Consider the following 14,080-nt stretch of genomic DNA (forward strand, 5'->3'; position numbering starts at 1 on the left):
ATGTGATTTTATTTCAGGGAAAATGGCATAGAGGAAGGGTTAAACATGCCCCCCCAAGCAATTCATCAGGGTCCTCATGGTTGCCTTTAAAATAAATAAATAAATAAATAAATAAATAAATAAATGAATGAATGAATGAACGGACATCTTATCACATGTTTTACATGCCATATATGTTTGCTATAGACCAAGCTATTTCTAGTGAAGTTTTTCCTTTACTGGGAAATTGATTGTGCTATAGTTAATTAGAATGTGGTCATTTGCTCAGGTGTACTGAGCAGTCAGTGCTAACTTGTAAAAGTAGAGCCAAAGTTGCTATTTTGACAAATTGCTAACTTGGTTGCAACACAGATGAGAAGGTGAGTTTGTAATTCTTATTTTTCTCTCTCCCTCTCTCTCCCTGCCCCTCAGTTCAAGCAAAAATAAACTTGTCTGCAGCCTTCTTTGCTCAGAGAACTCATTTCCTTCCAGTGTCTCTAGTTATTTTTAATGCTCCCTGTTCTAAAAGCAGTTTCAACACTTTTCAGCCAAGGATGATCCTCAGTGCTCCATGGGCATAATCAAGAGTAAAAGCAGTGTCTGGTTATTTCTTGCTTATGCTAGACAATTAAAGAAACAAACCAGATGGATTTCTAGCATTTGGGGGGGGGGGGAATGTTTACATTTATCTTATGGAAAGCCAGTTACTCTCAATATGCTGCTATTATAACAAAACAACAACTGCTACAACAACAACAACAGAAATGTGCATGCAAGCCATAGATGCAGGGAGTACTTAACACTCTAAAAGTGTAGCATTGAAATGTGTCAAGCCCTGATGACTTGTTTCGATCCACATGTGTTGGAGGGAGATAACCTAAAGTGAGTGAGAGAGAGAGAATATTCTACCCAGCTCTTCATTGCAAACAATTTCAGAGCCGGTGAAAAATTAAAAACCTAAAGCATCTGCATAAAGCACTATAACAGAACCAAGCAAATAATAGCCAAAATCATTTTTGGATGGAGGTGTGCAGCTGGTTCTGGATAGAGCTACACTCCCCCTGAAGAGTCAAGTACACCACCTGGGACTTCTCCCAGACTCACTGCCTTCTGTTTAAGCAAGTACAGGTGACATTGGTGGCCAGAAGTACTTCTTACAAGCTTAGTGCTGCACCTGTGAAATCCATGGATTTAGCCGCAGTGACATACGTCTTGGTTATGCCCAGGCTAGATTGCTGCAATGAACTCTTGAATACTGTTTGGAAATAGCACAGAATGTGGGAGCCAAGCGTTTGGATTATATTACACCAATTCTGTTCTGGTTACAATATGAGGTAGCTCTGACTCATTCAGTTGGCTGCATCTTTCAGGTATTCTAATAATAATAATAATTTTTTATTTATACCCCGCCCTCCCCAGCCAAGGCCGGGCTCAGAGCGGCTTACAAGCAATAATAAAAACTAGATGAATGATTACAGCTTAAAAACAAAAGTAAAATACAACATTAAAATAATGGAACATTAAAATATTAAAATGTAGCCTCATCGCAGGAGGAGAAGGAAAAGAAAAAAGAAAGAGAGGGAGGGAGGGAATCAAATTGGCTCCAAGCCAAAGGCCAGGCGGAACAACTCTGTCTTACAGGCCCTGCGGAAAGAAATCAGATCCTGCAGGGCCCTGGTCTCATGAGGCAGAGTCTTCCACCAGGCCGGAGCCAGAGTTGAAAAGGCCCTGGCTCTGGTTGAAGCCAATCTAACTTCCTTAGGGCCTGGGACCACTAGGGTGTTGTTATTTATTCTAGAATGAGTGATACAACTGCTAGGGCTTGCGCATACTTCACAGGCAGGTTTAGTTTAGTTTGAAGACTAGCCCTGCCTCTGGGTCTGGTCTTGACCAGATGGATACTGGAATCAGTAAGAGATACCCACATGACCTGAAGGTGCTGCTGTGCAATGCCAGGTCAATGATTCATAAGTCCACTGCCATACATGTCTTGATTGTGGATGGAGGACTTGACCTGGCATGTGTAACAGAGACTTAGTTGGATTAAGCAGATGGGCCTGTCTTTGCCACTGCTTGTCCACCAGGTTTCTCTTAACGCACAGCAAGCCAGGCCTTGTGAGCGGGGGGGGGGGGGTGTTGCAGTGATTTTTAGGAAGTCATTAGTTTGCACCAGGCATCCTATCGAGAAGACCTGGTTCTCTGAGTGCATGTTCTGAAAGTTGGGCAATAGGGGCAGTACAGGATTCCTTTTGGTGTACCGACCTCCCCGCTGCACCAAGGATTCCCTGCCCGAGCTGCTTCAGGTTGTGGCGGATGTTCTCCTGGAGACACCTAGTTTGGTTGTCCTAGGGGATTTTAACATCCATGCCGACACATCCTTACAAGGGGCCACTCGGGACTTTGTGGAAAGTATGGCCTCCATGGAGCTGTCCCTGAATAGGTCTGGCCCAACTCATAGCCACGGACATGCCTTGGACCTGGTGTTCACCTCTATGGATGTTGGTGATCTGACACTAAGTAAAAGCGAAACTAAAGAAGTGCCATGGTCAGATCACTTCCTGGTGCAAGTGGATTTCTCTGTGACCCTTCCCCTCTGCAGGGAGGTGGGACTGATTTGGATGGTCTGCCCCCGCCACTTAATGGATCCAAATGGTTTCCAGAGAGTGGCAGGGGATGCTTTATCCCATGTTGATGGCCTTTCAGCTGATTCCCTAGTGGCCTGCTGGAATGTGGAGTTAACCAGGGCTATTGACTGTTTGGCTCCGAAGCAGTCTCTCCGATTGCATGGAGCCTGGACAACCCTGTGGTTTTTCCACAGATCTGAGGGCAATGAAACAATTGCTGAGACAGCTAGAGCGCCGGTGGCGGATAACTCATTCTGAATCTGACCGGACACGGGTTAGAGCTCAATGTCGAACCAGGAAGAGGGCCTTCTCGGTAGTGGCACCCACCCTGTGGAACGCCCTCCCACCAGATGTCAAAGAGAAAAACAACTACCACATTTTTAGAAGACATCTGAAGGCAGCCCTGTTTAGGGAAGCTTTCAGTATTTAATAGACTATTGCATTTTAATATTCTGTTGGAAGCCGCTTAGAGTGGCTGGGGAAACCCAGCCAGATGGGCGGGGTATAAATAATAAATTATTATTATTATTCACATAATCCTTGTAGCAGAGGTTGCCAATGTAATGCCTACAAATGCCAGTGTGCTCACCAGTACCTTCTGTGATGCCTGCAAAAGGTCTTCGTAAATATCTCCCAAACACTTTACAATGCATGACTGTTAATTCAGTTCCTGTTTGTGCTTGCTCAGTCTCTCCTGCATTGAACATGTCTTTTTAAACATGTCCACATTTTATTACATACCACCAGCTGTTTTGTCCTATGTGATGTCCCTTCAGCAGCCATTTTCTTAATGGTGCCCAGGACACTTTATCAAAATTCCAAATGGGCTTACTGGCACAAAAAGTTGGCAACCGGTATCTTACAGCCTGCTATTAAAAACTGAGAACATGAAAACATTAAGGCACCTGGTATCTTAAAGCTTTTAAGAAGTGAGGCTCCAGTTCTGTAGAGCCACCATTATCATTAGCATCACTTGTTGCCTTTTAAGTCCAGTATAATTAGGCTTGCCATTGGGGCTGACCCTACCATTGGGTGGAGTGTGGCAACTGCCTGGGGTGGCAGGGAGTGGCGGTGAGATGTTGGAGGACAGGTGTGTGGGCCACATTCATTGTCTTCTGTTGCCTAAGCTAACCTGCTGCACTCAAGTATTATCATCAGTATTGGAGTAAAATTCAACAACCACCAGTTATTTTCTGTATATGGAACTTGTTGGGGTGCCATCCAGTCCCTGAGATACCAAAAATACAGTGGAACCTTGGTTGTCGAACACAAACCATTCTGGAAGACCGTTTGACTTCCGAAATGGTCGGCAATTTCAATGGAGAAAATTGAGAAATTTGCCTCGGAAGCTGTTCAACTTCCAAGGCACGTTCGAAAATGGAAGCAATTACTTTCGGGTTTTCGGTGTTTGTAACCTGAGGTGTTTGTAGCTTGAGGTACCACTGTGTTTACTGGGATTTATTTTAGAAAAGCTAGATCTCCGACTAGCCCCTTTTTCCTTTAACAAAGGTGACATTACTACACTTTGTGTTGAGAAATGTACCAGTACCATGGTATGTGCCCTTACCAAGCAAATATTTGCTGGTTTGAGATTTGTTTTCAGCCCATGACTTTAGCTTCCTTAAATCCACTAACTTACCTGAACTGTAGTAGGGTATGAGCCAATATATTAGGGAATCTGCCTGGTAAGGAGGCAAAGCTCAGAAGCCCCCTAAGATTTGAAAATAGCTATTTCTGACCACAGTATGTGGAAGGGTAGAGATTTAACTCTTGTCATAAGTCTGCATGATTACATTGAAATTAAATGTTTATACAGCTACAAAACAATGGAGTGGCTCTGGTGTTAACAATTAGAAAAGCACCTGCCCTGAAACTCTCTCAAGGTGGTAACCAAGCAACACCCAATAAATGTGACCAAGCACCTGAAACCAATCTCAGGTCAAGCACCTTGCCAGCTGCAGTGAGGTCATTGTATGTCATCAGTTTCTGAGAGAAGGCATCACCCAAGATCACATTGGAATTTCTTGGAGCAAATGTCCTAGGGCACCTCCTAAACCAGCTTCCAAAAATTCTGTCTCGGATGACTGGTATGCATGTTACTGGAAGGTCTGTATACAAATGAGTTACCACCTGTGGGGCTGATGGAAACACAGAAAGCAGCCGTGCTCAAATATATAACTGTTCTCAGGTGGGTTGTCTGGCATGTTACATAGCATAGCATATCATACCATGCTTTGCATAAATTTATCACTGAGAATGCTGATCCTATTTTGTAAAGACTCTGGGAGGCCTGAGGGGCTGCTTTCTCACTGCATCAGTCAGTTTTCTCAGTGTTGTTGTGGTTACCTTCTTGTATGAGGCCTGGAATAAGTGCTTCCATTGCCCACCCATCCCTCCGAAAGAAAGGAAAGCAAAACTGGTGAATAGCCCTGCCTTTACAGAACCTATGGTATTCGTCCAGGTCCTAGTTACACATGTAAGGTCTGTAGGATGCTCCATGTTGATGACTGAATGTGAATTCGGAGAGATCTTTTAGCCATTGGGTTTTGTGGAAAGGCTTCTTATTAATGCTAGAATCCACAGAGATTTAAGTACAAATGGAAAACAAATCTTCTCGTTTATGCCCTTATAAATGCAATAAATGTTATTCTTGGGCAGTGGTGGTGTCCCCTGATACTTAAAATCAAATTCTATGGGACAGAGGTGCTATGTGGACAACGTTCTGGATGTTGGTGTATAACCCACTGTTCCCTATATTCTGTTTCAGGCTCCTAAATATTTATTTAATCATATGCTATCTGCAAGCTTTTGGATATCTTAAAGGCCTAGTAAACATTCGTGATCCTATTGTATATGATGCCCTACTGATTCATTTGCAGCATATTGATATGTTAGTGACGGATGGCTAACCAATGTGCATATCCAATATTGCCACAGTAGGAATTGTATTCATTTTTGTAGAAGTAGATTTTTGTCATTTAGCCTTGGCTAGAGATTTTCATTAAGGGGAAAATCTTCTAACCACCTTAACTTCAGTCAGGTACCAGTACTTATAGTCCATGTATGTTGTTAGCCTCCAATTCACATAATCTCTGACACTGGCTAAACTGGCTGGGGCTGTTGGGAATTGCAGTTGAATTCCCACAGTTTCCCCATCCCTGCCTTAACTGGAAATTACCCACTTGTGATTCTCTAACCTTGCTTGTGGACCAACTACTGTTTAGAATTGTTTCCTATTCTGTTGTGCACAGACTTCTATTTTAAGAGGAGAAACTAAAATTAGTGCCACTTATGAAACAACAAGCATGAATGCTTCTCATGCAACCAACTTGCTTAAATTTGAACATCACCTCCCCCATAACAGTCAAGTTACAAAGCTGTATCTTCCTGTAGATTTCCAAATCTAGCACTTTTATTATTGTTTCAGTAAAGCTTCACATCCTGGAGGAAGGATGCTCTTTCAAAATATTCCATTTTGCTGAAACATGGGAGGTTCCCATGTTAAAATCTGGCCTTTAGCAACCCTGGCAACTGTGCTCTCGTCTAACCCTTTAACTTGGTTCCTGAGTTTCCAGAATGATCACGTTCTTGGCAAAGAAACTATTTCTTTTGAGTAGAAGGTTAAGAATGAGTGGAAACTTGATGAGGAATAAAATGTGCTGTGTGCTGTGGTGCTACTACTGGGTCTTTTGTGAAGTAGTGTGGGAAAGGTTGTTATCTCTGGAAAAAAAGGTGAAGGGTTGCCTTCCATTCATTCATTAAACATTTGCTTCATAATCAAATGAGGAAAAAACAGAGGTTCCTGTTTACTTCAGTGATTTTTGGCTCAGCCATTCAAGACATCCAAGTGATTTCCAGAAATTGTTTGTTCTTTTTATTATTACTTAAAATTCACATAGTCAAAAATCAGATTTACCTATCCTGAAAATCAATAAAATGAACTAAGAAACCCCGCCATATTTACCCATGTACGGAGCAACTTTTATATCAGATATAACATTTTAATGGTGTTTCTTTAACTCATGTCTTTCTGGTTTCTTTTTTTCTATTTCAGATAATCATAGGAGAGGCACTTTCTGTGTATTACAACCGCTTGCACTCCAATTCATTTGTGCGGAACAACTATATTGCCGCTCTTTACAAAGCCATTGGGACATTCATTTTTGGCGCAGCTATTAGCCAGTCTCTTACGGACATTGCCAAATACTCTATAGGTAGATTGAGGCCTCACTTTCTGGACATATGTGTACCAGATTGGCCACGGATCAACTGCAGTGCTGGTTACATTGAAAACTTCAAATGCCTTGGAAACAAAGCAAAGATTAATGAGGCGAGGTGAGTCTGTTAATTTAAGATATTTTGGCATGAAGACTTGTATGATGAAATTTCCTGGCAGAAGTGGAAATTCTAACTACTTTCTAAGTGGGGTACTGATCCCAGCAGAAGTGAGTTTTGTGGTGATGATGTACTTGAAGTATAGCTCAGTGTATGAACTCATATTTGTCCACTGTCAGCACGCAGAATGTATTGCTGCGGTAAGTGCTTCCATGAACGAAAAACGCATTTTCCTGAATTCATTATGTTAATTAATTTCAAATAATTACAAGCTGCTGTAGTTGCTGTTAGTCCACATATTAAGATTTCAGTGATGCAGCACTCTCAGCTGTACAAAGAGTGGGAAGCAAATGCTGTAACATTATTAAGGCTTGCATCAGTATTTTGGTCACAAGTTGTCCCTTTTGATGTAATGGCATCATCAAGAGCAGGTAAGTATATAGGATAAGCTGCGGCAAAACAAGTTTGAAAAATGAGAGGACAGAAGTTTGGGCAGAAGATTTGTGCCAAAAGTACTTCTTTGGATTACAGTTCTTGAAACTAGAATGGAGTTGGTTATATTTAACCTGGACAATTAGGAGGTGATATGATAGCCAAATGATATGATAGCCATATTTAAATGTTTGAAGAGGTGTCATGTAGATTGTGGAACTTTTCTTTCCTTTAGCAGGCTCAAATGAGTAGAAAGGGGATTTTGACTAAGCCTCAGGAAGACTAAAGCTGTTTGACTGTGGAAAATCATCAGAAGGTGGTGTCTACTCTTTCATCAGCAATTTTTAAGCAGAGGCTGGAAGGCCACCTATGAGTGATGCTTGCAGCAGTTTTTTCTGCCATAACAAAGGGGGTATGTGATCTTTGAGGTGCATTCCAACTGTATGAGAGATTTCCACCATTAGTTAAAGTAGACCTATTGAAAGCAATAGACTTAACTTAAAACATTGGTTTACATTAGGTAAGGCTTTGCAGTCCAAAAGGATGTAGTCAACAACTGTAATGTCTTAGTAAATAAAGATCAGCATAATTTTTAATAATAAATATTGGCTGTTGTGCTTGCCAGTAAAATGAAGTTCATTCTAAAACAGGCAAGGGTTTCATGGTATAAAACTGAATTGAAATGGTGGCAGCACTTCAGTAAGGGGTTGGCAACCTGCAGGATAGCTGCGCTTGTGGGAACTGTTGGTTTCCTGTTAAACCCCAGCCAGCAGCCAAGGCATTTACGTAGTAAAAACTTAATCATTGTGTTAAATGTTTTCTTCAGGTTAGACATATAATTAAATTAGTGGAACTATATGATTAGAAAGGTATGTGTACTCATGTACCGTTAGAAAATTAAGTTCGGATTTGGAAGAATATTATTTGACTTAACTCTCTGTCTGAATTTTAAGGATCTCTCTCTCTCTCTCTCTCTCTCTCTCTCACACACACACACACACACACTGAAGGGAGCATGACTGGTTTGCCTGCACATGGCACCAAGTTTTGAGGGCACTGCAGCAATGACTTAGAACAGAAGGCAAGGGGTGGGGTGTGTGCTGAATACCACTGGTGAAGTTTGAAAGCCCAGAGTCCACTGCTTCACCTAATGCATACTGGCTGCAACCATTTTGTGCAGGGGTTCCGTTCCTGGCCCCCACACGCATAATCTCATTCTGCCCTGTTACGCCCCCAGTACATTCTGTCCCGTTCTGCCCTCTTCTGGGTCCAAAAGGACCCACACATTGGTGGTTGTGTGTCAATTGGATGCACGCTGCCTGTGTATATTTCATTTGATGTGAGTGTGTTATAATTAGGACTTTCAGGGAATCTGAACTGGGAGATGTAATGAGCCTTTAGAATCTTGTCTTTCTAAGGGACCTTTTGTAGCAATATTTTATATTTTAAGGGCATCATACCAGAGGAAGACTTTGAACTGATAGCTCACCTATTAACAGCAGCTTAAAAGGTGATTTGTCAAAACTGGAAAAGCTCCATGTCACCTTCAATCTTATCTAATTTGGGAGATAATTATATTGGGTCTTTTTTGGACTAGTGGACATATATTTTGAGTGTTGTGTGCCCCAGTCACACAATGGCTGCTACTGTGGAGAAGGGATGTACTGGCAGAAAACAAAATTAGAGTGCATTCATTGTTCTCCACCCCCATCCCTGGGCAACCTCAGGTTTACCACAGGAAGTCAGCAGTTAAAGGCTTAACAACACTGTTTTTGCCAACGCCAATCCTAAGCCAAAGGCTAGGCTGCCATCTTGTACAAAGACATTTATGAAGTAGCTGTGTTTACAGTTGCACTGTAAGTAACTATGCAGTTAATTCTTAATGAATACCCAGACATCAGCTCCTGTACAATAGGAGACATGTCCCAACTTCTTTGCTAAATTTTCGTGGTGGCCATTTGAGGAGAGGGTTCTTTCACATTCATCCATACTTACTGTGTAAGTAGTTTCCTCTGTAGTGGAAAAACACATTTACCCCAGCTTTATAAAAACACATGAGATCCAAATGGCATTCTTACACATGAAGGAAGCAGCTTTGCAGTGTACAATAGGGGATGTGAACCAAATGCTATTGGCTTCCAACTCTCATTAGCCCCAGCCGTCAGGGCCAGTTCACAGAAGATGGAATTTGTAGTCCATCAACACCACAGGTTCCTCATCACTTTAAATCAGTTACATATAGGGCACTCACTACAGCTACAGAGATTAGCATAAACTAAATCACATTCTCTTTTTAAAAAGAAAGAAAAAGGAGAGGTTTAATTAATGAGTATCTGGAAAGAGAATCATAAAACCAAGTGCTCAACCTGTAAAAGGTTCTGTGATTTCTCTTATCCAGGCAAGATAGTCCTCTGTGAGAAGAGTATAGATACCAGGGTAGCGTTGATTTCCACATTCTGATTTAGCACCAAAGGAGACAATGCCTCTTTGCTTCCCATTGCATATCAAAGGGCCACCAGAGTCACCCTGGGAAAAGATTAAACGGAGACATGTTATCATTTTGAAAAATACAGCTCTTGCATTTATTGAGTCTAAAAGAGTAGTTCAGTTCAGCATAATGTTATATGTAGTGATGCATTCAACATTCACATTTTTGAATGTCTGAAACAAATGAGAAGACTTCTATGAAACGGTTAGAAGTAAAAAAATGTAATCCAACATAATCATGTCCATGTTTGCCTTGAAGTGAGTTCCACTGACTTTAGTGTGGCTGGCTCTTAGTAAGTGTGGATAGGGGTGCAGCAGGACATAATAATCACATGCATATTTAATCAAAACTGTTTGCCCAGTTATGTCACTCTTGCCTGCAGAGCTGGCAGCCTCTCATCCTTTTTTCAAACACACTCCCTTGTGGAGTGTTTCCTCAGCCTCCTCCTCCTCCCCTCTCCTTGGGAGTCCTCTGGGCAGCCACAGTTGCCGCCCCTGGTCTCTTAGCTGCTGCCCCCTGCCCCAAAGGTAGCTGCCTCCTGACACTGCCCCATAGGGGCCTGGGAAGCGCTCCCTGGCCAGCCCCACAGGCATCATTCACTGGGGGAGCTTGTAGCCAGGGCTGCTGCAATGATCAGCTGTGCAAGCCTTTGGGAGGCAGGGATGCAAGAGGGCATCAGAGGAGGAAGGGAAGGAAAGAGGGACAGAAGCCAGTGTTGCCCACAGCACCCCTGGCCATCATTCAAGGCACCCCAGGATACCACAGCACACTGGTTGAAAACCACTGCCCTAAGCTGTGGAATTCCCCCTCAAACAGAGGTGTATCAGACTCCTTCATTGAATAGCTTTGGCCTTTGAATTGAACCTGAAAAGATTTTTCACCTGGGGCCCTCTTGGAATATCCTGGGGGCCCCTGGGGGGTATATGGCCCCCGTTTGCAAACACTGCTCTACACCTATCAAGTTAAGACTTCTAGAAGTTAAAAACAGCTACATTCACTCAATATTTTTATAAAGTAGTTCATTAAATCTTCCCCACTGTTTTAACACTATGAACTTGGGTCCATAAAAGGTTCTATTCCCTGGTCCTTGAAATCAAGCTCAAGGAACTCTGGAGAAGTTATTTGCAGGAGTTTGCTGGCTGATAAAACATCTTCACCACTTCTCTTGTAAAATAGCTGCACAGCTTTGTACCAGTAAATTACCTGCAGGTTTCAGTATATTGACTAGCACAATAACCGTGTGTGTGTGTGTGTGTTACATTCCTACTGGAATCTTCTTCATCTTCCATCATAATGAAGTGTTGACTTGCACATGTGATGTGAGCCATTACAGATTAAACATCACAGATAAAGCGTATGCATTGAGCTATGAGTGATCAAGTTAATCTTTCAAGCACTGGAAAATCAAATTTATGTGCATGCCTTTGTGAATCAGCCACAAATACTAAGTAGTCAAGGGACATGCAATTGTGTGTCCTTTGTAAAAGTGTTAACTTCATAATAATCTGCACTGCTTTGAACTTGGGACCACAAAACGAAATGTTACCCAGATTTTCAATCTGCACTGCAATATCACATTGCACTTAAGTCACGAATCCATGATTTATTGCAGAGTGGCTACGCTTACCTGTGGACTTTTGGATGTTGCTGGATTACAACTCGCATCATTACTGACTGTGCTGGCTGAGGCTGATGAAAGTTGGAGTCCTGCAATATCTAGTCCTGAGTACCACAAGTTGCCCAACCCTGATCTACTGGATTTTCTTGCCATTCTCATTTTCTTGGATCTTACAGCAGGCAGCTACTACTAGCAGCTCACACTAGGAGGCAAAGGCTGTGACCTGACAGAATAACAACTAAAGGGCTTGCCTAAAGGGCCATGCAAAACTGATACCAGGAAGAACTTTGAAGAATAGACATACTTCTCTATACTTATGGAAAACAATGAGCTGCTGTTAACACCCAGTTCCTTTTGATCAAAGTACCTCCGCATAAGGATGTGTTACCTTCAACACTATAATGAGAGCAGCCATATAAGGTCTTGAGTGTGGAACTGATTCTTTGCCCCCAATTATATCTGCAGATTGACCTAAGTAGAAATAAGACACACTAATCAAATTGTGTTATATATGCTGTGCTTCAGATTAAAGGTTAATGTAATTGTGTAAAAGCACATGCTGATAGGCACATCAATGGAATTTTATGTCGATTCAATGGCATGCTGAATATTAGGACATCAGTTAATGCTCCTGAAGCCTAATTCAAACACTTTTGGCATAGTTGCTGCTCAAAACTGCAATGGTGTGATCTGCATGGGCATGCAAACATTTAAAAACTGTTCCCACAAAAGTTGATGACAGATAGCCTGCAATGTTTATGAGCCTGCATCACATCCATGCAGCGGCCCAGAAGTAATTACTCCTGTGGGATTGGAACTCACAGTTGTAGTCAACCAACTGTTACTCAGGGTAGACCCATTGGAATTAAGTGACTGAAGTTAATTGCCATTAATTTCAGTGGATCTCCTCTTGAGTAAAAACCCCAGCATGGAAAAAGTGTTTATTTTTCATCCCAGCTACATGGGACTTTGGCCATATGATTGAAAATAGAATATTGACATAGAACTGATAATTCTTTTCTGTGGTGTTATACTTTCCAGATGCTATAAATAAAATGTTGGGTGGGCCCAAGTCCCATTAAAATAACAGAAATTTAGTAAATAGTAAGTACCTAAATAGCAATAGTTTACATGGAATTTATGTATGCTTAAACCTTGTTCAGTCTGCTTGTTTTCTCTTTGTCTTTTTGTCTAGCTTTACAGATGCAGCAGAATGAAGTGGGGGGAAATAGATACCATATTTTTCGCTCCATAAGACGCACCTAGTTTTTGGAGGAGGAAAACAAGAAAAAAAATATTCTGAATCTCAGAAGCCAGAACAGCAAGAGGGATCGCTGCACAGTGAAAGCAGCAATCCCTCTTGCTGTTCTGGCTTCTGGGATAGCTGTGCAGCCTGCATTCGCTCCATAAGAAGCACACACATTTCCCCTTACTTTTTAGGAGGGAAAAAGTGAGTCTTATAGAGCAAAAAATACGGTAAGTTTGTAACATTTCAGATAGGAGAGGTGATCACATTTTTTAAATCCCTCTGACATACTGTACTTTAAAAGCTCCCTGCAAGTAGAAAGCTAGCATGGCAGAGGTAGTGCTGGGCTAAAACCTCTCTACCTGATGTGCTTATTTTCTTCTTGCAGAGTAGGTTTTTCAGATAACACCCATCCCACAGCAATTGGAAGTAGCTCTGTCCCTTCTGTCTTGTATTTATTATAGTCAGTTTAATACAGGTGTCAGGCTAATTTTTAATTTAGAATAATTATGAGTTTGCAGTATAATTGAACGGACTCTTCCTGTTCTATTATGCTACTTCATTAGCTGTCCTGGAAACATACATTTCTGCTGCAAGTATGGGATATAAATTATGTAGAGAAGCAAAATAAAGTTTTGCCCTGACAGAGGAGTCTTGAAGGTGCCTCCTGCCAGCCACAGTGTAAGGTGGGCAGCTTCTGCAATCTCTCCCCGCCCCCCCCCGCCCCCGTACTAGCTCCATGTTGGTGCAGCAGAGGTGCCCAAATCAGCCCTTCTCCAGAAGCTGGATCCACGGCTGACCTAGCTCTCACCCAACTGCCATGACATCCCTTTTGGGGGCACACTGTTGGCAGTAGCATTGCCTCTGCTGCAACACTTTCTGTGGCCATATTTGCCCCTTTCAATGCATGTTCTGAGCTTACCAACATGCCAACTTATCTGCCTGAATTTGAAATCTTTTAACAGCAGCAAAGATTCTACCTACTTGCCATTAGCAATCAGTGGTAACTCCTTCAAATGGGGAATGGCTGGACAGCCAGGTTTTGCAAACTTGACAAAAGGGAGATAAGTCTTGTAGGATGCAGGTTGGGTGGGTATCGAGGGATATCAGAAAGCCCATGAATCTGAAACCAGTCCTGTTTTCCTTACACTGAATGTGTTGGGGAGGGAAGACAAAACAGATGTAGAACTAACTTACCAGTCTGAATTTTGAAGAGAAAATAAGCCGCTGAGAAGGACAAAACCAAGAAAAGCCCCATGGTGGTGGTAGCTGCTTTGAGTCCCCTTCAGAACATGTGCCTGCTATATATAGGCTGACTATCTGAAGGAAGTGAGCTGTGGGTTTTTGTCTCTTTCTCC

General features: G+C 42.1%; 1 protein-coding gene across 2 annotated transcripts in view; it reads left to right on the forward strand.

The window, feature by feature from the left end:
• The window catches only part of PLPP1 (phospholipid phosphatase 1), an 84,858-nt gene that overhangs the window by 34,866 nt on the left and 35,912 nt on the right, over positions 1 to 14,080 (forward strand). For both annotated transcript variants that reach the window (XM_083404522.1, XM_083404523.1), the window contains exon 3: positions 6,658 to 6,938. In XM_083404522.1, coding sequence (XP_083260648.1) covers positions 6,658 to 6,938 — 281 coding nt within the window. The remainder of the gene's footprint in view (positions 1 to 6,657; positions 6,939 to 14,080) is intronic.

This window comes from Podarcis tiliguerta (genome assembly GCF_965153285.1).
Source record: "Podarcis tiliguerta genome assembly, chromosome: 11".
NCBI lineage: Eukaryota > Metazoa > Chordata > Lepidosauria > Squamata > Lacertidae > Podarcis > Podarcis tiliguerta.